The sequence below is a fragment of the Phoxinus phoxinus genome (assembly GCF_949152265.1).
Source record: "Phoxinus phoxinus genome assembly, chromosome: 18".
Taxonomy (NCBI): domain Eukaryota; kingdom Metazoa; phylum Chordata; class Actinopteri; order Cypriniformes; family Leuciscidae; genus Phoxinus; species Phoxinus phoxinus.
The window spans coordinates 13841280-13865927 of record NC_136893.1 but is presented as its reverse complement, the minus strand read 5'-3'; the positions used below and the strand labels follow the sequence as shown (position 1 = coordinate 13865927).

The 24648-nt window shown below is 37.2% G+C and overlaps 2 protein-coding genes across 5 annotated transcripts in view; both read right to left on the bottom strand.

The window, feature by feature from the left end:
- fam131c (family with sequence similarity 131 member C) overlaps positions 1–9615 on the bottom strand; it is a 30344-nt gene extending 20729 nt beyond the window's left edge. The window contains exons 1-2 of one of the 3 annotated variants that reach the window (XM_079588558.1): positions 9391–9615; positions 2755–2945 (exon numbers count right to left, since the gene is read on the bottom strand). Coding sequence is in view for 1 of the 3 variants with exons in the window: in XM_079588554.1 (XP_079444680.1) it covers positions 2755–2817 (63 nt within the window). In the remaining 2 variants the exon portion in view is untranslated. The other 2 variants (XM_079588557.1, XM_079588554.1) reach the window with 2 other exon arrangements.
- Positions 9616–10647: 1032 nt separating this feature from the next.
- The window catches only part of epha2b (eph receptor A2 b), a 30978-nt gene continuing 16977 nt past the window's right edge, over positions 10648–24648 (bottom strand). For both annotated transcript variants that reach the window (XM_079587925.1, XM_079587924.1), the window contains 14 exons: positions 21358–21513; positions 20852–21187; positions 19688–19812; positions 19390–19576; positions 18855–18954; positions 18298–18353; positions 18078–18203; positions 17139–17324; positions 16610–16671; positions 16246–16455; positions 15931–16080; positions 15635–15828; positions 15084–15239; positions 10648–12577 (listed from right to left, as the gene is read on the bottom strand). In XM_079587925.1, coding sequence (XP_079444051.1) covers positions 12469–12577; positions 15084–15239; positions 15635–15828; positions 15931–16080; positions 16246–16455; positions 16610–16671; positions 17139–17324; positions 18078–18203; positions 18298–18353; positions 18855–18954; positions 19390–19576; positions 19688–19812; positions 20852–21187; positions 21358–21513 — 2153 coding nt within the window. In that variant the 3' untranslated portion in view covers positions 10648–12468. The remainder of the gene's footprint in view (positions 12578–15083; positions 15240–15634; positions 15829–15930; positions 16081–16245; positions 16456–16609; positions 16672–17138; positions 17325–18077; positions 18204–18297; positions 18354–18854; positions 18955–19389; positions 19577–19687; positions 19813–20851; positions 21188–21357; positions 21514–24648) is intronic.

The window sequence follows — 24648 nt, the reverse complement described above, 5'->3', positions numbered from 1 at the left end:
TGGTCCAAAAAAATATGAGAGCACTATAAAAAGGCTTGTTTTATATATATAGTTAAAAAAAATATATTTTACATTACCTTACACGAAAATATTTTAATTGATATGAATCCCCCCCACACACAAAAAAAAACTAAAACAAAACAAAACAAATCTATGTCTCAAAAAGTCGCTAAACAGGTTAATAGGGAGAACATTTTTGACGTCATCTGTTTTTGTGTGTTCAGGGTTTGTGTGGTGCTTGGAGATTTGCTAATGTAATCTTGCCAATGACAATGAGACATGAGTGATGAATTATAATTGGAGAACAGGGCACAGCAAATGTGTGTGGCTTTGTGTAACTAAACATCTGAGTGAACACTTAAATCACGCTAGTGTGCTTCATCAGTTTAATTGCCGATCCTGGACTCCACAGGGTCTTCTGAACAACTTCTACCATCATTTATATGAGTTTTTTCTGATTAACTCTCCTCGTAATCAGATTCATCATGAATAATAAATCATACGAATGAACGACAACAATACAAATCACTCAAAGGCACGGCTCTAGTGCCCACGACTCAGGGCTTCACTCGTATGCCTTTCATGCATCTGTATTGGGCATAGTTCACCCAACATGAAAATTACTGTGAGAAAAAAATCAAGTTTACAGAGTTTTAGTGACATTATATTGAACAATGTAAAATAATGCAATGGGGGAGTATTTGTGGGTCATGATGATAGTGCCAAACATGTCTTTTGTTACCAGTAAAAAGTGTCCTAGATTATTTTAAAAATATATGTGTCTGTGACACAGTGTGAGCATATTCTTCTAAAATAATTCTGTATTTTCAGCTTCAGAATCATGAATATTTTTATTCTGGTGTCACCATTGTCCTGTGCATTGGGATATTAGTCCAAGCCCATTCATTTCCACACCAATGTAATACCAAATTTAGTATTTTAATCAACAATACATTTTTTGTTAACCATGCTTGGAGTATAGCAATAATATTGTATCGTGAGTTCAGTATCGTGATATGTATCGAAACATGAGGGCATCGTTACACCCCTTCTGTCATGACAACTCTCAAGAGTGTTTGGAATGGTAATGGATATGACAATGTTGATATGTTTGGTCTTGGCGTAATAGATCTGCTACGCTGCTGGTATTATTGCTGCTGCTGCAGATCAAGTACAGGACTTGCTACTGCCAACACATACACAACACTCTGCGGTGAGCAAGTAAGCATGCTGCTGCTGTACAATATAGCATACATGAATTTCCCGTAGCAGATCTACTATATACAGGTGGAGCTGGGGATGGAGGGTTTCTGAAAGTGTGCTGAACTGCTACAGCAAATGCTGACTAAGTGTTTGAAGTTTGAGCAGCGAGCTCATTGGCTACTGATACAGCAGGAACCAATCAGCTGTGCCCTACAGAGAATGATGTGATTGCAATCTGATTGAGTTAAGACTATCAGCTTGTGTCTTCTAGAGTTTCAAGACAGAGCTTTGTATTTCTCTATTCCAGAAAAAAAAGCTTTACTATCAAAGTACAAATTTTGTACTTTGTACTTTGATAGTACAAAGTACCACCACCCCCCCCCCCCCCCCCCCCACACACACACACACACACACAAAAGAAGGGATTTAAAGGATTCTGTTATTAAAAAAACAAACAGTTTTGTTCACTTTGGTTCAAGAAAAAAAATCCTTTCCCGTGGGACTTGTCAGTTTGATCCCGTCACTCACAACAACACACTCAACACCGCTGATTTTATTTTGGGCTGCTGACTTTGGAGGTCTTTGGCTCAGTGTTTTTCTTCTCTCTGTCTCCATACAGTTTACATACTTCTGTCACCATAAATAACATAACTAAAGCAATAATCCATTTTATGAGTTGTCAGTGGTTATTCCCCCGGAGAGGCTGGACTGAACGCTTTACGCAGAGCAGTGGCCTGAGACATAAGGTTAACTCCTTTAAGAAGAGATGCAGTCAGAGGATGTTTTCCAAATGTCTAAATATTTGTTGCAATCTAGCTTTAATTACAACATAGTGTATTTTAAAAAGATCCTGTTAAACATAATAATAATAATTTGACTTTAATAAAAAAATAAAAAAGATTGAATAATCTACACAAACAAAATTGAAGGTGCAAACAAAATGTGCACTTTTGAATAACAGAATTGAATGAAAATTATGTTTACAGAAGATGATATTTAATAAATGATAAATAATAAGATATATAATCAAACATTTAAAAATAAATAATAGACACCACACCAAAAAATAGTGTTTCTTGACATTTGAGTAATCCGTATATGACAAAGGTCTACCAAAAAAAGATTCAATACAATGACTACCAAAGAAACTGTTAGACATTACCTATTTTTCTTTTAATGTGCAATTGAGCATGTTAAAACATGACAAATGTGTGTCACTTAAATTCAACATCAGCCTTGAAGGGCGACGCTAGGGAATTTCCAATGCTGGTGCTTTGTAACAACACATTCTTGCCCTAATAAATCACCACAAACCCATAAATTCCATGTCATTTGTTCAAAGTATTGTATTTTCCATGAGCCAGAAGCCATTATTGATCAAAATCTCACGCATTTACAGCTTCAATCCATCAGAAACCTGATCTGCTCTTCCCGCTGTAAAGGCCCATCCCTGCTCCACAGCACCAGCTCAGCAGGTTCCCACTACTGTTGACTCCCTCCCACTGTCTGCTGTTCTCACACTTCAGGCAAAGATAATCTCACCCGCCTCACCTGCTGCGAGCAAATCCTCTGAGACCCCCCACTTGTTGCTGTCGAAGAGAAAACCCTCCACATTCTTTATCTGCTCCAAAGAAAATGCTGAAAGGTGGATTCACAGATATGATCTGCATGTGGCATTTCTTGTCATTTCTACTGATGCTGAACGTCTCCCTGCAGAGGTTTGGTCCAGTGCTCGCAAAAGCCTGTCAGGAAGAGAAGAAGCAGAGGAGGGATTTAGTTTCCAGTCCATTTCTGTTTCTTGGCTAATACTGTTAACCTAAACTGTTTTATGGCAGTAAATCTTGTGCTGTAACATAAGAAAACTTAAACTCGACAAATCTCATTTTTCAGGGTTTAAATGCTTCAGGACAAATGTGTTGCAGCACCACAAGAATTTAGCTCATGAAGAATCAAGATCATAATATCAGCACAAGAAAGCCAGTGTACTTTTGTTAAACAAAAGTGTAATTGTGTTAAAGAGCCATTTCAGAGTAAAAACAGAAACATGAAAGGAAGATGGTGACATCACATGCATCTCATGATACGAAGCTGAGGTCTGGTATCAGCCTGAAGGGCTTTATTTCGATAATGATAGCCAAGTCAACATTAGCAAAATTCTGCAGGCAAAAAAAATAATTTTCAATAGCAGCTTGGATAGAAATGACTGGATTTCGCCATTGAAAATTGGCCAAATAACTGTAAATACAACTGCACATTAAAGGATAATTCCGGTATTTAACACCTTGAGTCTATATTGTAGTTTGTTTTGGATGAACAAGAGTGGTGGACAAATTTTTTTTGACAATGGTTCCTCTCTCGAGTTTTTGCCTATAATAGAATTGGCCATGGACCCATTTAACATTGGAGTCAATGGGCATGTCCAAAAATGTCATTAAAACAGCCAATAATGTTCGTTTACAAAACTGTTAAACTCACCGAGTGGTTAGTGGTGTTCGTTGATGATTATAAACAATATATCGTCGTCGCAATATATGATTCCAATCCGTTTATTTTGCTATAGTGGAACTATTTTTTCAGACACTTCACAACCGTGTAACTTCCGCTCAATATTTGAATCTGAAGCGTTAGCACACTCCCGACCACTTGATGGCGATAACCGATGTTTATGTCTCGCGGGACACTCACGGTCACAGTCGAGTTCAACTTCATATTGCACTGGTCAGTGGTCACGTCTTTCAATATTTTCAAGGTTTTGTTTGTTTATTTCGCTTACTCTCCCGGAGCACAGTTGCTCTGCTCGCTAGCCTTATGAGAAACGGAAGCGAGCAAAAAGACTACATCGACCAAATGTAAACAGCCCCCTTTCCGTTTCCAGTAGCGCATTTATATTAACGAGCACTCAGTCCTTCAACAGAATTCAATGGGATTTTACAAAATGACGAATAAAACACGACAGAAACTGTATTTCGCAACACTTTTTGTTTCTGGAACATCAACTAACATCACTAATCACTCGGTGAGTTGCACAGTTTTGAAAACTAATGTTAAAGGTTGTTTTAATGACATTTTCGGACCTGCCCATTGACTCCAATGTTAAATGGGTCCATGGCCAATTCTTTTATAGTCAAAAACTCGAGAGAGGAACCATTGTCAAAAAATTGTTGTCCACCACTCTTGTTCATCCAAAACAAACTACAATATAGACTCAATGTGTTAAATACCGGAATTATCCTTTAACTATTACATGCTTTTTTATGAGAACACTTACCAAATAAGTAAATATATTAAAATAAAATGTTAATTTCACCTAATATTTTTTACAGAGTAGTATGTCAGTGAAACCATACAGTTCGGTCATTATTTAACGTAGGCTACTACACGAGCAAGAGCTGTGCTGACATTCACCATTGTGAATGTGATGTTGTTTATACAACAGTAATTGAGTACCTTACATTTTACACACAATAATACCAGTTCGTTTTGTTCTGCCAGCGACAAAAGTTCCACATGAAGACATAGCAGAATAAACTGTTTACCCATCTTTTAAACAAACAAAACACAGTGGTGAAGTTCTGGTCCTGAATGAATCATCTGTTTGGTCTAAATCGGCTGTGAGTGATTCAATTACTCACTCATAAAGTTTGTTTTTTCTTTTTCTTAATGAATCAGTGCTATAAACTAATCTGTCCTCATTTTCTTTCCTAGCATCCTTTTTAGACAGGCAATGTTTTATGAATATATTAATTCAGACATACTGGCACTGGCTGCATTTGAAAGCTTTGGCAGCTGATGCAGACTTCTGAGGCAGCATTACTTTTTAATGAAGTACAAAACAGAGAGCTTTGGTGATAACAAAGCAAATATTTAATTACTACAATTAATGTTGTTTTGTCTGCCACTGTTTTGTCACATATGGAAGTAGACATTTGTATAAAGGGATAATTTTATGCATCCTACTTAACGATGTGTCCTGCAGAAAAAAAGAAACATTTTTGGAACGCCGCTCAACCAATTAAATTTGAGTGCTAGACAAAAAAAAACAAGGGACTGTCCTCATAGTATCATTTTGAAAAAGTTACATTTTTAACATTTGAACAATTTAGTATTTTACACTGATTAATACAAAATTATCCATAATCTTGCTCCTCCTCCTCTTAAGGGATGCTTGGCCAATAACGGAAGTGCCGGTAGGACTAGACCTGCTAGGGGAGACTTGGTACCACAGTATAGAAGAACAGCCTTTGGTCAAACAGCTTTTTTGGTTAGAGTGGGAATATGAAATTCCTTACCCATAAACATCCAAAGCATTGATAGCTTCACATTTTTAAAAACCAAGCTTAAGCACTTGCTACTATCAGAACAAATCTGCTTCCACTACTGACTTTGTTGTAGGCTAAACTTTTTGTTTTTATATACTAATTCCATTAATCTTACATTCCTGGACATAGTATTTTGATGTTTTATGTGGTGTACAGTATATGTAATATTGTATGTTATTTTATTTGATTAACCTGCCCAGGGCAGTAGATGTAAACTAGCTGTTAGCTCACTCTGGTGCAGTAAAGTAAAGAGGACCGGAACTGAATTGGTCTGATTGACGAATCAGAATCAAGTACTACAGAGAGCCATGTAATAATCATTGTAATAAGTAATTAGTTCACTTTAAGTAGGTTAATATAATAAAAAAAATTAATCTGAGCATGAAGCATCAAATATGCTGTTGAAATCAATATGCTGTTGACAGAGGGATGACCTATTCATATCTCTTTTTCTCAGTTGTCTTTTACGTTCCCCTCCTTTGTTTGAAGTCCTCTCTTGGAGCAGGCCAGCAGCATACATCTGCAACACCGTATTCAAGGCTCAGCTAAAAGGAAATTGCTTTAATCCAAAATTGGGTTGAAGCAATTTCCCCGGCCCCTTCCTTAAGCAGTGCCAGATATGGGGACCACCTCAGCAGAGGCTCATGCAGGGGATGAATAGCAGACCTCAGTGTCCTCAGGGCATGTTAACTCTCGTTCCATATGCTGCCCTAATTGGTTTAATTACTGTAATTATCTGCTGGGGTTCACATTGTGCAGGCAGGAACGATTAATGGCTTCAAGAACACATGCAGACAGGAGTAGAAGAGAAGGGAGCTGCTGAAGAATGCCAGCAGAAAGAGGGCCGATAAAGTTTGAAAGGACTGTCATGGCCACTCAGGGACAAGGCAAAACAGATCTAATTGAAAGAATACTACAGAGAACCGAAAAATAGAGCTTGTGTTGTTGAGCGGGTAAATATTTGACCTGAAAACTTAAAACAACACAGTGAAACTTCACGGGAAGCAATCATGCTAGTTTTGTACCGTTTGCAGCTGTCTTCTTTAAAGCGTAACAGGGGAAACAAAGGGGACAAGTTCATATTTCACTGTCAAGCTGTCAATGTCTGAAAGAACCGAATTTAAGGCACACTGATAAATGAGTTACAGTCTAGTAAGCATAATTAACCAATATACACTTCCCTGCACATTGTAACAATGCGGATAAGATAAGCTATGTTAAAAATAAACATATCAAGGGCACTTTCATCACAAAGCAGCATTTGTTTAGGCACCATTATAAATGTATACGTGTCACAACTGCTAAAATTATAAATCTGTTTCCATAAGAGCTGTCACCAATAACACTGACATTTTAATTGTGGAAGGAAATGTTACATTTTTGCTTAATACATACACTGGGTGTTGTCCTATAATATTACATTCAAATGTGTGTGTTTTTAGCTGAGAACAAACATTTAAACCTTTTTTAAATGTAAAATGTATATAACTGTTTGTAGAAAAAACATTTTTTCACACATAGCTGAATAAATGGCATTACAGCAAGTTTAAATAATTACATAAACAGCAAGTTGTTGCCACAAATTAATGAAGAAGCATACGCTAAACTGGTTCTCAACTGGTGAGTCACTCATCTGTTTTGTATATACTTTAGGAAATACTCAACAATAAAATGCAACAATTTAAATAGCAATTATTATCAGTAAACTTATCGATCAGAATTTTGTTTGAAAAATAATGTCAATATTTGCTATACACTCATGTTAAAATAAAGTTTCCTAAAGGGTATTTCTGCAGCAATGCCATAAAGAACCATTTTTGGCTCCCCAAAGAACCTTTTGTGAAAAGTTCTTAAAATAATATTTTTTTCTTAATGTGAAGAACATTATAATCTAAGGGTGTGTTCACACTTATAGTTCAGTTATCTTGGTTCTTTTGGTCCGGACCAAAAAATTATGTTACATTTAGTCCTGGTTCACTTACCGTTCTCACTATAATTTTTCACACTTATTCAAGTGAACCACACTAACAGAGCAATCGTACCAGAGCTTGATTTAAAAGTGTGAACATAAAGAACCTTTTCCCACTATTAAGGACCTTTTTGTGCAATGGAAAGATTCTTCATGGAACCATGGATGCCAATAAAGAACCGTTATTTTTTTTAAAGTGTGGTCAAATTACAAAGATGCCAACATTGATGGTTGAGTGACGGTTGGTTATTCCTTGAAAATGATGAACAAAACTACACAATCTAAAAACAAACAAACAAAAAAACTGATTACATCAAATATAGGTTCACATGCAGAGAGAATAAATGTGGTTTAGGGCTGACTCCACTGTGTTTTGTATGGTAAACTATTGGCTGTGCACTGCTGAGAGCATGAAACCGTCAAAAAAAAGAAAAAAGAAAAAAAGAGGCATTTAAACACCAAGACCTGACATTTTCCTAGTTCAGCTTATGTAATAGTATTAAATTTGTACATTACTGGATCTATGCCGTCCACTTTTAATACATTTAATGTTGGATTTGAGAACGTTTTGTTAACTTTTGTATGCTTAACTATTTCATTCGGGTCGAATTTGATGCCCAATGCAAAATCTACAACTTTGAGAACCACTTTATAAGTTACCAAAAACACCAATGATGCAGAAAAAAAGAGCTGGTGAGTGTGGCAGCATAGCCTAAAAACATTTTTAAAAAGTCACGAAGACAACCAGAATGAATTGAAGAGGAGAAAGAGAGTGAGGATAAGAGAGGAGAGAGTGAGAAACACAGAGAGAAAAACTGAGGGAGGAAGACCAATATAGCCCCAAATTGGAGGATGTGTTTTTTGGTCAGAAACCCATCTCTAAAATTAGCCAGGGATGTAAATTCCACAACGTTTCTGACTTTGTGTGTTCAGATGAAAAAGAGGGCGATGGAAAAGAAAAGAAATGAAATAAATATAAAAGGGAAAACTCATACTTGAACTGTATAATGATGATTTTTACAATGGGAGTTCTTTAAAGAGCGGGGACATTCTCAAAGCCACTGTAAAGGAGGAGGAAACCTAAAAATGAAAGCCACAGGCCTCACACAGGACATTTCGCCATTAAGGTTAAACCATGTGTACAGCGCATAAAGCACCACAGCCCAGCCTTCAGCCCAGCCTTCAACACAGTCCTCACCTATGCTATTGTAGCCTGTAATTTAGGCTTTACACACAAACAGGGTAAAAAAATGTCCTCCCATAATCCAAATTCTGGAACATTTCTACTCATAGATGGGAACGGCGGTACTTACATGCAATGTAAATGTTTTCTTTAATTGCTAAATGCTGAGGGTGTTTTCAAAATGTCTTCCCCTCACTTTTACAGTAACCTGACACTGACTATCATTCTTTTCACTGGTTTTCTCTTTGTATTTTCTTTACAGTAAACATTCATTTTCCATTCACAACCCATTTACATCCACAATGTGACGTTTATCCAACTGAAATAGGATATTCAATGAGTAAAAAAAAAATAATAATAAGAAAGAAAGAAATGTAGGGTGTGACTGGAAGCGTCACGGAAAGTCAGTCATAGTCAACGTTTTTAATGTGAGCAAAATTTCGCAATCTGTACCTACTGAATGCAAGAGAAAAAACGAAATACGAGCATTAGGCCTACCGTTTTTCTCGTTGTCCTCGCCGACTATCCATTCTCGCATTAACTGTTATGAATCAACCTTTTTTTGTGTGTGAATCAAAAACATAGGCTACAGCACGAAAACTGTGGTTTCCGAACTAATTTCTCTTACAACCCGGCTCTTTTAATGAATTGATCAAAAGGACAAGTTTACTGAAATGAATCTCTCAATGCTGTTAATGAATCAACATCTGACTCACCTGCTGAACTGTCAAACAGTTCAAGACGTCAGTGGAACAGGAAAGTGTTTTCAGAGGTGAAGCAAGATATTACATTTTAATAAAATACTTAAAATACAACATTATTACTTTGGAATAACTTAGCTTGTGGTTAATTGGAATAACCAATGAACCACAAAACTCACTAAAAGACCAGGAACTTTTGTTTTTGATTCATCGGGGTCATACACACACTGACTGAACCACATGAGGCACATCTAGAATAGCCTATTAATTATTTAATTAGAAATAATTTATTTCAGTAATTCAACTTAAAAGGTGAAACTAATATATTATTAGACTCATGCAAAGTGAGACATTTCAAGCCTTTTAAAACCAAGCAGGTGCTTCAAGCCAAGCCTGTTATAATTTTGATGATTATTCAGCTTATGAAAAACCCAAATTCAAAATTAGAAAAGGTTTTCATAGCTGTAAGCCATAATCATTAAATTATAACAAGTAAAGGCTTGAAATATCTCACTTTGCATGTAATGAGTCTAAATAATATTAGTTTCACCTTTTAAGTTGAATTAGCTACTGAAATAAACAAATTTTTCGAGTTTCACCTGTATTATGTACAATTGAAAAATATTATTCGAGGCCACTGATGGTACATCTGATCAAAAGAAGACAAAGCATGCCCTAGCCTAGACAATGACAGACATGTAGACATAAAACGGATGCAGGGCACTTTTTGTTCCCCTGCTGTACCTGTTTGACTTCCATGATGGCATTTCATTCTTCAGCCAGCTTCCCCTGTCCGATTATTTTCGTATATAAATATTTACATTCCAACCTTGACATTTTCCACCTTATCAAAAGGGTGCATTAGTGGCATTGTTACCTACATCACTCAGCAGCAGCTGATAAATTCAATACTTTGGGCGCCAGACAAAAGCCTCTCTTAATTTGGGTTCAGTGAGGCTGCGGTTATGGACAGGAGGGGCTAAATTGAGAACAAAGTAAATTGTCCTGCACGGGTTATAAGGTTCATTGGTTTCTGTCATAGTTTACAGATGGACTGCAAACCGGCAACTAATTAAATAGGGGCTGCTCTGACCAATTAGATAATGCAGTCATGCAAAGCTGCTGGCTTCCTTGAGTACATTAGAGCTGTATTGACTCGCTCAGTACTTCTTAATGTACTACAATGAGGCTGTAATTGGGAGAAGCGACTTCATTTCTATTCTATTATGCCTTTTTATTGTTGTGGATGAAGACACAAATAAAGAAATCATAGTGACATTGAATTTAAAGGCTACACAGATTTTATTGTGACTGAAAGACAAACTTCCATTACAAATAAATCCCAATTCAGTGTCCTTGAAACAATAAATAAAGTAAAAAATAAATAGACTATTAAATAAAATACAAAACAATTGGCCAAATCAAACATGTTTTTGTTTGTGTGGAAATATGCCCATGAGTGGGGTTCATACAGAGCTTATAAAATTTCAATATTTAGAAAAAGGTCAGAACTAAGATAGATTTAAAAAAATTACAAATTTCCCTTTCCAAAAAGTCCTGCCATTATTACAGTTTGCCAGTATCAACGTCCCATTCAGAAAAGATTTGAAACACAATATCAACTGCAAACAAACACTAAATATGTCATTTCTAAATATGGAAGAACTCATCTGCATTTAAAATCTAGAAATAATCAGAATAATGTGAAATTAACAAGGAACTGCAATATCATCCATTAGGAGTTCAGGACTCTCCTCTGAAAACACAAAATAGCCTTGAAAAGGAGTTTAACATTTAAACAGAGTTTTTCCCTTACAGGGAGGCTTGTATCTAAACCCCCATCTGAAACCCTACTGTGGTCCTAAAAAGTCAGAGGAAATAATCAAGGAAGGTCGTAGCGTTTCAGCAAAGCTTGAATCAGTTAATCATAAACCAGATCTGCTGAAGATAGTCTCCGCAATTCACAGCTCCAGGCGACTTTAATCTGCTGATACAAAATGAATAACAGACCTTGGTATATCATCCACATACCCTGGTAAACACAACTGTCTGTTTGATCATTTTCTTAGTTTGCGAGGACTGTCACTTGGTGCAAATATCTGAAAATCAGAACCGTGCCTTTGTTTGCAGAAGACCGCCGGATTACATTTTCCCATTTGATTTAGACCGGCAATCTGTTCCAGAACAGTTTTTTTCTTTTTAACCCATTTCCATTTTGTCATTTCGCTCGCTCTTTGTTCCTTCAATCCTTAATGTCATCATTGCTGCAACCTTTCATAACGATAAGGGATGAGACAGCTGCTGAGATTTCTGATTTAAGTGCTATTTCATGGCGGTGCCTCCGCTCTTCTTGTTTGCAGAGAAAACACAGGATTTAAGGAACGCCTTGCTGCTCCGTTTCATCTAAACCAGAGACTTTAAACTTGATGGTCCAAAGCATATAGCGCTGAGAGTGCAATTGTAATGAAAATGTCATCGTGCGAGACATAAAATCACGGCCAACTCAAGCATGATAGAAACCAGAGAGCATTACAATCACCTTGATCTCAGCGGAACATCACTAAGTCTTACGTTAAACCCACATTTCTGGTATAGAAAGACCTGTTGGTCTGTTTTTCTCTCGTAATGCTGAAGAGTTCAGTCAAGTACAGAGCAATACAGTGCCAGTTCTCCTTCAAACCCATTGGAAGAGCAACGTATAAGATCTGAGAGTAAAGTGAGCGCTAACTGGCACTGATCACTCTCTGGTGAGAATTAAGCATGCATATGAAACTAAACAAAAATTTAAAAACTAAACTAAAGAAATTACTATATTTGTGACTAGAAAATAAACATATGCATATGGTAAAAATAGATCTAATATACATGGTTTGATGCATACATCAATAGCTTTTTGATTGTTTCACACTTCCTCCATTTTTGAGAAGTACATCAAATGCTACAAGTCTCCACGGCGGTGAGAGTCCATCTCGCTAGGCTGGAGGGTTAAGGCCAGGTCAAGGGCTGTCCCTGCAGTCCAATCCTGAGGCAGCTGAGAGTTTATTTAGTCCACAGCCAAAGGGTTTGGTCCCTTCGGTGCATTTTAAAGACAGTTCACACTGCAAACACACTCAGGGTGCTCGTCTGGTCCTTAAGCCCCAAGATGCTGTAGGCAATCCTCTTCAGATGGCCCGGCAGACGGACTCCGATGTTACGGATATCCCTGGGAAACAGAAAAGAACGTGTGAGAACGTGAGACAGGGTTATTACTTTTTTTTTTTATCCTCAATTTGCCTTTTCCTTTTATTTTTTGTTCGTTCTCACAGTTTTTGCTTAATTTAGATTTTTAGCTAAAGTTAATACGCTCTTTAAGATAATGGTTCCAAAACTGTTTTTTTTTTGCAGCGATGGCATAGATTAGATTAGAAGAACCATTTTTGTTTCCTCAAAGAACCATTTTTTTTCTTAATTTTCTTAATATTTGTCTTATAGAGTGCACGCTAAATTTTATAAAAAATAATATTTTTATTTTAGTCAATGTATTTGAGTTTGGTTTCAAGTTCTTATTCATTCCTTCATTCACTCAAAAAACATTTTTTTAGTTTCTCTTATAGTTTTTTATTAGTTTTTTACAGTTTTAGTTTAGTTCCAGTTTTTATTTTAGTTTTAGCCAAAGTTAATGCAAAGCTTTATTTATCCATGTATTAATTTTTTTTTAAATAATTTATGTCCATTTCATATTATTTTACTTGGTCTTTGGAGTCATGAAAATCCATTTCATTTTAGTTTCTCCAGTTAATTTAGTTTATATTTTTCTTTTCTTTTTTTTTAAATTGTATTATCCTTTTTTGTGTGGAAAAATATTCTTATAGATTTTGCTTTAGTTTTCATCAAATGATAACACTGTGGGAGTGTACTCGAAAATGACAATCTTATCTTTCAAAAAGTAATTTTGAAGCTGCGTTTGAAAGATGACATGGTATCCAAATCCTAATTACATTTTTAATTAGCGCCTTGATGATTTAACAAGTATTCCCTTCACCCACCATGAACCAGAGCTGGCCGGGACACAGCCAGCGGAGGACTTGTAAATAGTTTCTGGTTTTAAAGAGTGCTACCAGATGACACCAGATGGAACAGTCCGCCATAAAATAAAAGACAAACACATCAAAGGCATTTCTGGTCCTCCACACAAAGTTCAGCAAGCTTCTAGGCTAAAAACACCCACGGGAGCTGAGCCAGAGGTCTTAGAGCTACAGTACGCTGTTACTACACTCCCAACCCCTTCATCAGTCAAACTGCCTCCTCCGTGAGGTCCAGCACTGTCGTCTCTACCTCCACATGTGCATCAGCTCTCTCGTTCACCATCCCTACACTCTTTCATCTCATGTCCTGACTTTTAAGTCCGATCCTGTTGATGTGAGGGGGAGTAGCCGCATAGCCTCATGGCCCCAGCAGGCAGAAACAGTGGTTCCTGGCTGCAGTGAAAGCACAGTCCTCGACTAGCGCTGTTGGGAATGGGAGGGATGAGAGAGCCTGCCGAAACAGGAAGGGAGGAATGGCAGAACAGGGGAGGGGGAGAAGCATGCCACTATCCACCACATCGAGGCCACTAAAAACCAAGACTATTCTTTCTCTGCTGCCACAATGTTTTCCACTCAACCTTAAAGCAACGAGTAGCATTTTAAGCTGTAAAGACGTTTGAAAAATTTTAAGTAAAAAGTTACCGCCTGACTTGATTAAAAGTCTTAAAAAGGTTAAATTGTTGTTACAATATATGTGGTTTCCGCTCTCGCCAGATACAGTAAATCAAAAATGGTCTGCGGTGGTGCGAGATTATCCTTGTAACCAAAGCATACATTTAAGCCACGTTCAATTACCGGATCCCTAACAACAAAAACATGGAAAATATTTATATGTTCTAGGAATTATTAAAAGCTAAAAGATACGATCTTACTTAAATACGATCTTGTCCTGACCAATCTGCCTCAGTGTAGGCTGTATGCCACAGGAAAGAGAACTTTCCAAACACTCTAAATTCCTTCACAAATTCCCAGAACTCTCAAATTATGTTCATCTGGGGCCATTTTATTCAAAGGACTATTTTAAATAATGTCAGAATTGTAGCCTAACTAATTTTGTATTATACAGTATAAGATATTTTTTTTGCCAAATTCGATACTGTATGTCCAAACATTACATTTTTTAATAGTGAGATGATAATAATAATTATTAATATTTGTATTATTATCATTATTTTACTAAATTATATAATAATAAATAATAATACATTTATTTAGTTTTATTTGTGAACTTGTTAAGACCTTCTTAACAGCTTGCTTATTTATTTATAAATTAAATTTAAAAAAAACTTTTCACAAAATATTTAAATGAATTAGTTCAATAAGTATGAAACATTTACGGGCAAAGAGTCATGAGAAAAGAAAAAGTAAAACAATATTTGTTATATATTTAGAGACTAAATTCAAAACATGAAATGAACCATATTAACTATAGAAAGATCAATCATTTAATTTTAATCTACTGACAATCCTAGTTTCTTATTGGCCGGAAGTCAAACATTACATTTACCTGGAACTCCAGGAAATGACACGCCAAGTAAGGCAGAAATCAATTTAGCAGAAATGCCTTTGGACTTGCGTGATCTCATCTGATTGTTCACAGCTAAACTTCCATTGATAGCGTGCTAAATGATTAGCATTACTCACTCGCTCTTCATCTGCAGCACCTGCTCCATGCTGACGATCCCGGCTATGTTGAAGTTTTCACTGTACTGGCTCATCTTGATGGACTCCAACCACTCGGCCACAGACCTGAAGGGAGAGCCGTCTGAGCCACTGGTGCTGGGAAGCCGAATGGAAACTCTGACAAAAACAGAACACAAATACATTCAGCAAACCACACAGTGAGACCTTTTTTGCCTTTCCCTTGTTGTAATTGTTGGGTGGAAGAGACACACTTCGAGAGGAAAACCTGTCCGTTCAGTTTAAGTATCTGATAAAGATACGAAACTGTCAGATATTCTCTCTTACACACATACAGTGTGATAAACATCAGATACTAAAACCATTCAGAAGTACCATTGGTATGGTGCATGTCTAAACTTTCCAGAGGAATGACTTTGTTTGAACCACCACTTGACTTTCTAGCACAAAATTGTGTAATAGACGGTGCATGCCTCAACTTCTCTCTGCCGTTCCAGTCTTGTAAAAATTCATATCAGCCGTTTAAGAATTCAGAGTATGTGTTGAGCTCTTACCGAGGGTCAAAATCTGCTATGGCCTTCAGAGAATCTGGGCTCTTGAGGAGTTTGTCTAGTAGACTGACAATGTCACCAAAGCGAGGCCGTTTGGAGCGATCTTGCAGCCAGCACTGTAACATCAGCTGATACACGGCAGAGGGACAGTCCATCGGAGCAGGAAGGCGGAAAGCCTCATTAATGGCCTTCATTACCTAGAAAAAAGGATAGTCAGATAAGACATTTTGCTCAAAGGAAGATCCTTCGAGACAAACAGAGTTATTGTTCATAGCCAGTGTGGTGTGGCCAGTCCGTACCTCATGGTTACTCATGTCCCAGTAGGGCCTCTCTCCAAAGGCCATGACCTCCCATATGACAATGCCAAAACTCCACACATCACTTGCTGACGTGAATTTCCTGTAAGCTATGGCTTCTGGTGCAGTCCAGCGAATAGGAATTTTACCTCCCTGTTGGGAAAAAAACATATAAACAAGTGTCAGGCAATCCCTTGTAATTTCCGAAAATCCTGAAATAATAACCAGGTTGTAGTAATAGTAAAATAAAGACATCTGGAGTTAAGTGCAGTTTCAGAGAACATTCAAACCACACATTTATTTGCAATATGAACTTACACTGGTGGTGTAGGTTCCTTCAGGGTCATCCTCCAAAACACGTGACAAACCAAAGTCAGACACCTTGCACTCCAGGTTGCAGTTGACCAAGATGTTTCTGGCAGCCAGATCCCTGTGTACATAGCTCATGTCTGAGAGATATTTCATTCCGGCCGCAATGCCACGGAGCATACCAACCAACTGGAAGGACGACATCTCGCAATCATGGTCCTGTGAAGAAATTAAAGTTTTACTAAATTACATGTAACTTACATGAACTTTGACTAAATTACATGTAACATTGCTATGTTACATCACTTTGAAAGTATGCCATTGTCATCTGTCATAATTTTTCTGTCTAAGTGGTGAATTGTGACAAACGTACCTTCAGGTATTTGTCAAGAGCTCCATTTTCCATGTACTCAGTCACAATCATGGCATGCTTGACTGCAAAAGAAAAAACAGACATAAAGCGGCTTTACAACATAAAAAGTAAAACCAAATTCTACTCAAATGTATTCAGAGGAAAAAGTCAAGTAATTAAAAAAACTATTTTACTATTAATTTACAGTAATATAAAAAAAATATTATAACTAAAATCTATTTTATTATATAGTTTTAATTAAATAAAAATATGGAAAATTATACTATTAATTTAATGCAAACATTTTATATTTATATTCTAAAGTGAAAAAAAAATCAATATTTTGTTCCTGAATTAAATAAAAGTGTGTGTGTGTGTGTGTGTGTGTGAAGGGGTTAATTTTCATCATTAAAGGGGTTAACTTAATTTACATAATTGAATCAATCAAATTATTTAAAAAAAAAATCATCTTTTTTATTTAGAAGAAATATTGTTTTCAATATATTTTAAATATTTATTTTTAAAAAGCAATAAAAAAATTAAAACTCACATTTGGTGACCACCCCCTCCAGTCGGATGATGTTCTGATGTGAGAACTGTCCCATGATGCTGGCCTCACTAAGGAAGTCCTGCCTCTGTTTCTCGGTGTAGCCTGGCTTCAGCGTCTTTATTGCTACCGCCGCTTCTTTTCGACCGGGAACTTTTAGAATTCCTCGATACACCTCTCCAAACTCACCTACAGCACAGCAACACAAACCGCCAAAGGGAGAGGCATCAGATAAGCAACATACCAAAGGGCAACTCCTTAATCGTGTCTCATGACAAATAGGGGTTATTTAAAAACATGAAAAAGACACTTGGAAATATAACCAGTGGTGCTAAGGCCACGGAGATTCCTATGAACGGTTAGTAAGTGGATTCATGGGAGGGGGTCAGAAAGGGCATGAGAATTTGTGTACAACAAGCAGACACAAAGTGGACAAGGGCCATGTCCTGTGGGCGGCTTGAGAGGGGAAACGTGACCACGGCACACTGATCTTCTTATTTAAAGTTGATGTTTGAGATGTAGCCTATAAATACTTTAGGAATTAAGACTAATTTAGCGGTTGTTTTTCTTTTATTTTCAAGTCATGATTAATAACCTAAGGTTTTTTATAGCAGTACTCCTCCATGTGGGATATGAAAAAAAGCTCTAGAGCGGGTTAAGAAAACAACACTAATTCAATTTGAATGACATTGGGAGGGAAAAAAACATCTCTGGAGGAAATTACTACAATAAAAATATTCCAGCTCTAACATGTAAAGCTCGAATTAGACAATTTCAATGTTCGCCTTGTTTAAGCTGTCACTCCAATGAACTGTAAAAAAGCTGTCACTTTCAATGAACTGTAACATAACTTTAAATCAATGAGTGTTGAAAGTCCCATCCCCCAGAATGCATTCAAAACAGCCCCACAGCGGGTTGTCAAACTTCCACGGATGTACCAACCTGCTCCGATGACTTTCTGCTTGGTGACGTGACTAGGAGGGATCTCGCTGGCGAACTTAAGCACTGCAGTGTTGGGATCTTCATAAGTGTGAGGATCAACGTAGGTCTTCAACGGCTTCAACTGATCTGGGTTGACAAGAATTTAGGGAGAATTTAAGAGGAGGAAAGGGACAGGGTTTTAAAACAAGAAAGCCAGCAAATGAAATTCAATGCCACTAACCTGGGCTGGAGAAATAAGTGTCCTCTGGCCCTTGCCTGGTGTGAGAGTTTCTTCGTCTGTAGAAGAAAAACAGCTCAATGAGGCCTCTTTTTGTTTTTTTTTAGCAAACCGACACATTTCTTTTAAGACTTGAGTTTGAAGAGCGGCTAGCGCTGGACTGGCTCCATTCATACGAGGAGTGTTTAGGAGGGAAAAAAAGCGGTCTGTGTTTGCCAAGTGGTGACAGAGGTCTAGGTTATCACAGGAACTAGAAGGGCTCAGGTCACCTTCACAGAACCGCTACAAACCCATCGCCTCTTATCTTACACAATATGCCTCTCTGATTCAGCTCCTTTCAAACATGCCTCTCGTTAAGATACACTTACTGAGCAGTCAGCGGACAGTTAGCGAATTGATTCTTCCTCAAAATTGGTAAGGAGCAATTTCAGTAAGAGTGTGAGAGCGGTGAAAAGGGAACAGTGAATGGATTTTTAAGGAGAAAGAAAAGGGGCGGCTTGAAGGAGTGACTGGGGGAGAGGTACAAAGCTGGGTGTGTGCGTGAAGTGCTTGTTCCTAACCGTTTTCGCAGAAGCAGGACCACTACCACGATGAAAAGCATGACGCCTCCCCCAATCGCTGCCCCAAGGATCACTGGTGTGTTTCCCGTTTTTTGAAGAGCTGGGAAAACAACAACAAAGCAGTCAGGCAAATGAATCACTCAAAAATAAAACAACACACTCCATAACATAAAAGAACAAGCAAACGTTCTCAGTCACTTTAGTACAAGTATGCTGTTCAGGCTAAACAGAGTCTTTCTGACTGTTTTTTTTTAATTATCTTTTATTAATAATAATAATGATAGAATTTAATTCATTTACAATATATATTTCTCAAAAACTATAAATTTTTGTATTGTGTATATTTTTATTCATTATTAAATACCCCATGAATTTTAAATAGTTCTGTTAAAAATGTTAATGTTTAGGTATATATAAGTATATAAATTATCTCAAATCCAAAGAATTAAAAGCCGCAAAAATATAATTTTGATCCTAAAAAAACCTCAAATGCATAATTGTAAAATATAAACGCAAACATTGTGACTTTCTTCACCTTGGGGGAGTGTTGAAAACTCCTGTTCCATGCTGTAGCTTCCAGAGTTTCCCTCTGAGCTAAGAGCTTGGACTTTAAACAAGTAGACGGTGGAAGGAGACAGATCACTGATCTTAGCCGAGTTCTTTTCCAGCACCAGAACAGTGTAGGTAGTGACCTTTCCACTGGCCTTCTCCTCATCATTTTCCTGTAGACATGACAATGAAAGGAACATGATGAAATGGAGAATAACAATGCCACTAGCATAGATCAGGATTTGCAGTGAAGTATTAGGGCTGAAAAGGATATTATTACTGACCTTCTTGCGATACATCAGCTCGTAATGTGCGGCAACTGGCTTGGCACGGTGAGAGACAGACCACTGAAGCGACAGGCTGGTGGGGCTACTTTCAACGAGGTGCATTGCAGTCACTTTTGGGGGATCTGGGGGTAAAACAGCAGTTAAGTGTGAGTCTCTAAAGCATATATGTTTGTTCGTACTGCAAACTTTAAAATCTGATCTACAGGACTAACGTTGAGGCAAAAGTGAATGTCACATGGTTTGCCATTTGAGAAAAGAGTTGGGGGGAAATGAGTTTAATTGGAAACAGCTCTAGTAAACACTGTGCACTTACGATGACGTTGTGAAAAAAAAACTTGAAATCTGATCTGACCGGAGTCACCGTACAGACTATAATTCACAAAATATCTGATTTTAATCGGATTTCCAACCACAAATGGAAGTGGTTGGGTTTGGGTTTGTAAACATTAGATTGTGTTTTTTTGCTGTTTAGACTACAAAAAAAGAAAAGAAAAAAGATTTGAGTAAAAAATGAACAAGGAATCAGATTTTTGCTGCATGTTTTACCTTGTTGCCTAAAGTATTTATAATATAATCTTAATCTTTGATTTCCAAAAAGGACAAAACAGAATGACGAGAAAAAAACACACAACAGTTTAAAGGTTTGGGGTCGTTAAGATTTTTAAAAGATCTGCATTTATTTGATCAAAAATAGTAAAAACAGAAATATTGTGAACAATTATTACAATTTAAAATAACAGTTTTAAATTTGAATATATTTTAAAATGCAAGTTATGCATGTGATGGCACAGCTGAAACTTAAGTATCACATTGTTAAAAATGTATTGTCAAAAACAGTTATGATGCTGCTTAATATATTTGTGGAAACAGTGATTCTTCAGGATTCTTTGATGAAAAGAACAGCATTTATTTTAAATAGAAATCATTTGTAACATTATAAATGTTTTTTTCTGTGACATTTTGACCAATTTAAGGCATCTTTGCTAAAAAAAAAAAGTTATTTTATTTTATTAAAAAACAATTCTTACTGACTTCAAACATTTGAACAGTAGAGTGTAAATTCCCACAAAAATGAAACCAACAACGAAGTACACTACTTCAAATGATTCAACCCATTAGTTTCAGTAAATTTTTCCATCCTCTGTTGTGATCAATACTGACCTGTATAATGTAAAGCGGTGTTGATGCTGCTAATGGCTCTCTTATTGCTGAACTGAGACACTCCGCTCCGCGCCTCCACAGAGAAGGTGTAGTTCAAATGGGGCTCCAGTTCACTCACAGTGACTCTGGTCTCCTTCAGGTCAGAGTTGCTTGGGTCGAAACGCACTTTCTCGGCACAAGACTGACATGCCTTCCCCTCACACCGCTCGCAAACCACAGTGTAAGTGATATCACTGCGGCCACCGGTGTCTGCAGGGGGGCTCCATGACAACTGAAGCCTGCCTATTGACATCTGAGCTGTGGTGGCCAGCAGACTCAGAGGAGCAGAGGGTAAACCTGAGTAGACAAAGAGCAGACAAGCCTTTTATTTACCTGTCCTGTTCACCTATACTGGTTTAGCTAATCCCTAAAGAAGAGAGTGACAGAGAAAGGATCTTGTAGGTAAATATAAAATGACTGGCTCATGACAGCAATGAATGTTCAAGGTAGACGTTTTGACTTCTCACCAGAGCAAACGGCTGTCCCTGGTTCCTCAGGTGCTCGATAAAAGCCCTCCTGGCAGGAACAGCTGATGGCGCCACGGCCCGAGGGCTGGGTGTTTTTTGGACAGGGTTTGCAGGCCTCACTGGACACTGAAGATTTGAAGAAGCCTGGCTGGCATTCTGCACACACACACATAGAAGAAAAAAAACACATTGATGATGACTTGGATGTGGATGAGAGGAAACTGTGCAATTAAACTGCACACACCGTATATGTCAAGTGATCATCTATGTATGAACAAAGTAAATTAACCTCCTTTGAAGATGTTTTTTTTCCTCTACAGTCTTTCTATTTTTTTTTAGCTCTGTGCAAGAGTGCGCAAAGTTGACAGAGCAAGACTAAGCACACTCCTACTCATCCTGTGTGAACCATCCCCCTCATTCTCTACAAACAGGACCTGTCATCCCACATTCCAGCTCGGTACCTCTGCTCTCAAAACTCAACCACGAGAGAAAACAGAACAAAACCAATAAAACCAACAAACAGGGTGAATGCTGCATCTAACAAAGGATTTAATACAAAATAAATATTTTGTCAGCCAACTCTTGTGGATATTTTATAAATATTTTACATTGACAAATATGGACAATGGCATACAGTGGCTCCAACAAGTATCTGGAAACTTAAGGCCACACTTAAAAATGTATGTATAACTTTGCATTATATAACAAAATATTACATAATGTGGCATTTATTTGCAGGGCAATGACTTCAGTTTCAAATGATAAATATATTGTATAAAAGTAAGTATTTGGATATGTTTTGTTTAGATATCAAACATCATTGAAACAACACCTCTGGTTACTCTTCTAGGTAGGACACTTGTGTGTGAACTTCAGGGGAAATAACATCATACATGCGCTAATAATCACCTTGAGATCAGTTAGTTGAATGTCATTAAAATAAATAGTAAAAAAAAAGAGAGATCATACATTAATTATGAAAAAATATTCATATTTTTATGAAATATTCACCCCCCCCCCCCCCAAAAAAGTTGCTTATTAATTACTGCATTCTATTATAAAAAAAAAAAAAAAAAAAATTTGAATTTGCAAACATGCATAAATTTAGTCATTCAGACATATGAATGACTAACAGGAATCCATGTATAAACAGGAAGAAAAAGAAAGGTGTCCATGGAATCTATCTAGAAACATTCCAACATGGCCAGCTCATGTCCTTCCGCTGTCCAGAGTCTCATTCACAATCCACCACCACCCTGTGTACACACACACTGCTTCCTTTCTGAATCTGGCTCTTTCGTTTTTCTTGGAGCAGCCACATACAGGACCATTTATTTACTTTCACAATAAAGCAGTGATACCTGGTTTTTAGTTTCAATTGCAAGTTTTATCAGTCGAGAGACAAGCTGAGACACACGCAAGGCATAAATTATAGCAATATTACACAATCAAGTACACCATGTTTCTGATCAGGTGAGATATTTGTATTTGTGTGTTGAAATACTGCCAGAGGCAAAGACTGTAATACCAGAGAGATGATTAAACATTTGCTCAGTAGTTTCAGTATTAGGACGCTTTAAAGACGTGACTGAATGGAAAGTGAGGAAGTCATCCACAGTATAAAAAGACAATGCATTCAATTTCCACAGAACTGAATTCTCTTTTCTAAGCTATTGTTTAATGCATTTTAATCCAACTACTGTGATTTTAGTGGATGTATGAAGACAGTTCCCTCAAATTCACACAGATGTCCCAGCAGAGCAACCACAGATGTAGCTCATCACGCGGATTTTTAAGTGTGGCTAAAAGTGTCCAAATACTCTTTGCAGTCATTGTATTTCAGTAGCACAGTGGCCACAAACCAAATCATTGTTTCCATTTTCTAATGGTTTGTTATCTGAAGATTTGCCAAACAGTTATAATTACAGAGTAGGGTGCTTCCTCCTTCCTGAATGCTTTGCATCAATTGAGGCCTTGTTTTGGGTTGAGCCACTTGCTCTCCCTCACAGGAAGGGGGTTAACGGTGGTATACATTACCTCTAATATTTGAGAGCATGCATTCTCTTATTTCAAAAGAAAACTCGCAGCATGAAAAGAATTCAGCATGGCAGCGAAGATCGAGCCAATGTGTTATTTATTCCTTCTTTCAAGTCGACTCCTCATCTTGTTTCTGTGCCAGCTGTTGTGGAGACTTTACTGCAACTCATTAACGCACCCCTCTGCGGAGGTGGGGATAGTGTGGGATAGACAGGGGGACTGAGGGAGAGACAGAGAGGGATAACGAGTCCTGGTGGGATTTGAAAGGAAAGGGGGGAGTAGGGAAAGAAAAAGAATTGTCCTATTCACAGTGAAGGGGGCCAAACAGCTGCTGCTGCGAACCCCGTTTCATAGCCCCCGTCTCAGCTCTCCACTCGTAATCTCCAAATTCTTAAGTCCCCTCGCTTGCCTCATGGCCACATGTGAGGGTCTAGCACAACATTCGGCAGCCCATTCACTCCGGACAACAGGCACAGAAAGCCACTCGGGGCAGCGAGAGAGAAAACACTTGTTTCGAATAGTGTAGATGCCACATGACGCGTTAATACGCTGGCTGGCTGCTTAACAGCCACGGACAAAAACCTGACAGCGTTTTGGAGGGCTGCTTTAATCCTTTTATGCAAAGAGTTTACAAAAGAATTTGGACGACTTGAAACTTTTATTCAAAACACTTTGTGTGTAACGAATCAGATCTACCAACTTTTCAAACCAAAGTAAAACAAATTCGACGTAGGATTTACTTTGAATCAAGTTTTACTTAATTTTTAAATTGCTAGTAAATTTCACAATTATTCAATAATCACATTACACACATATATATACAGTGTATATATATATATATATATATATATATATATATATATATATACATAAATAAAAAATGTAACTATGTATAATAAATACATTTTTGTTTTTTTAGGGATGCACAATATAAAAATAGAATACCATATCTGGCTTCGGCCGATATTAGACATTTTTTATTTATCATTTCAATCAATATTGAATATTTGAATGTTTAAGTCAATATTGGATATTTAATTGAGGATGGTCTCTTTCTGCCTATTTTTCTTAAACAACAAAATAATACATAAATAAATGTAACTAATAATGTTGTCATTTCTACATTCACTTAACTTAATTTCTTGTAAAATGTGCTCCAGTCGATTTTGTTGTTATTTACAACTCTTTTTTTTTTTTTACAGTGGATAGTCGGTTGCATTCTAAAGTTAATATGGGTTTTTTAAATCAACGCTT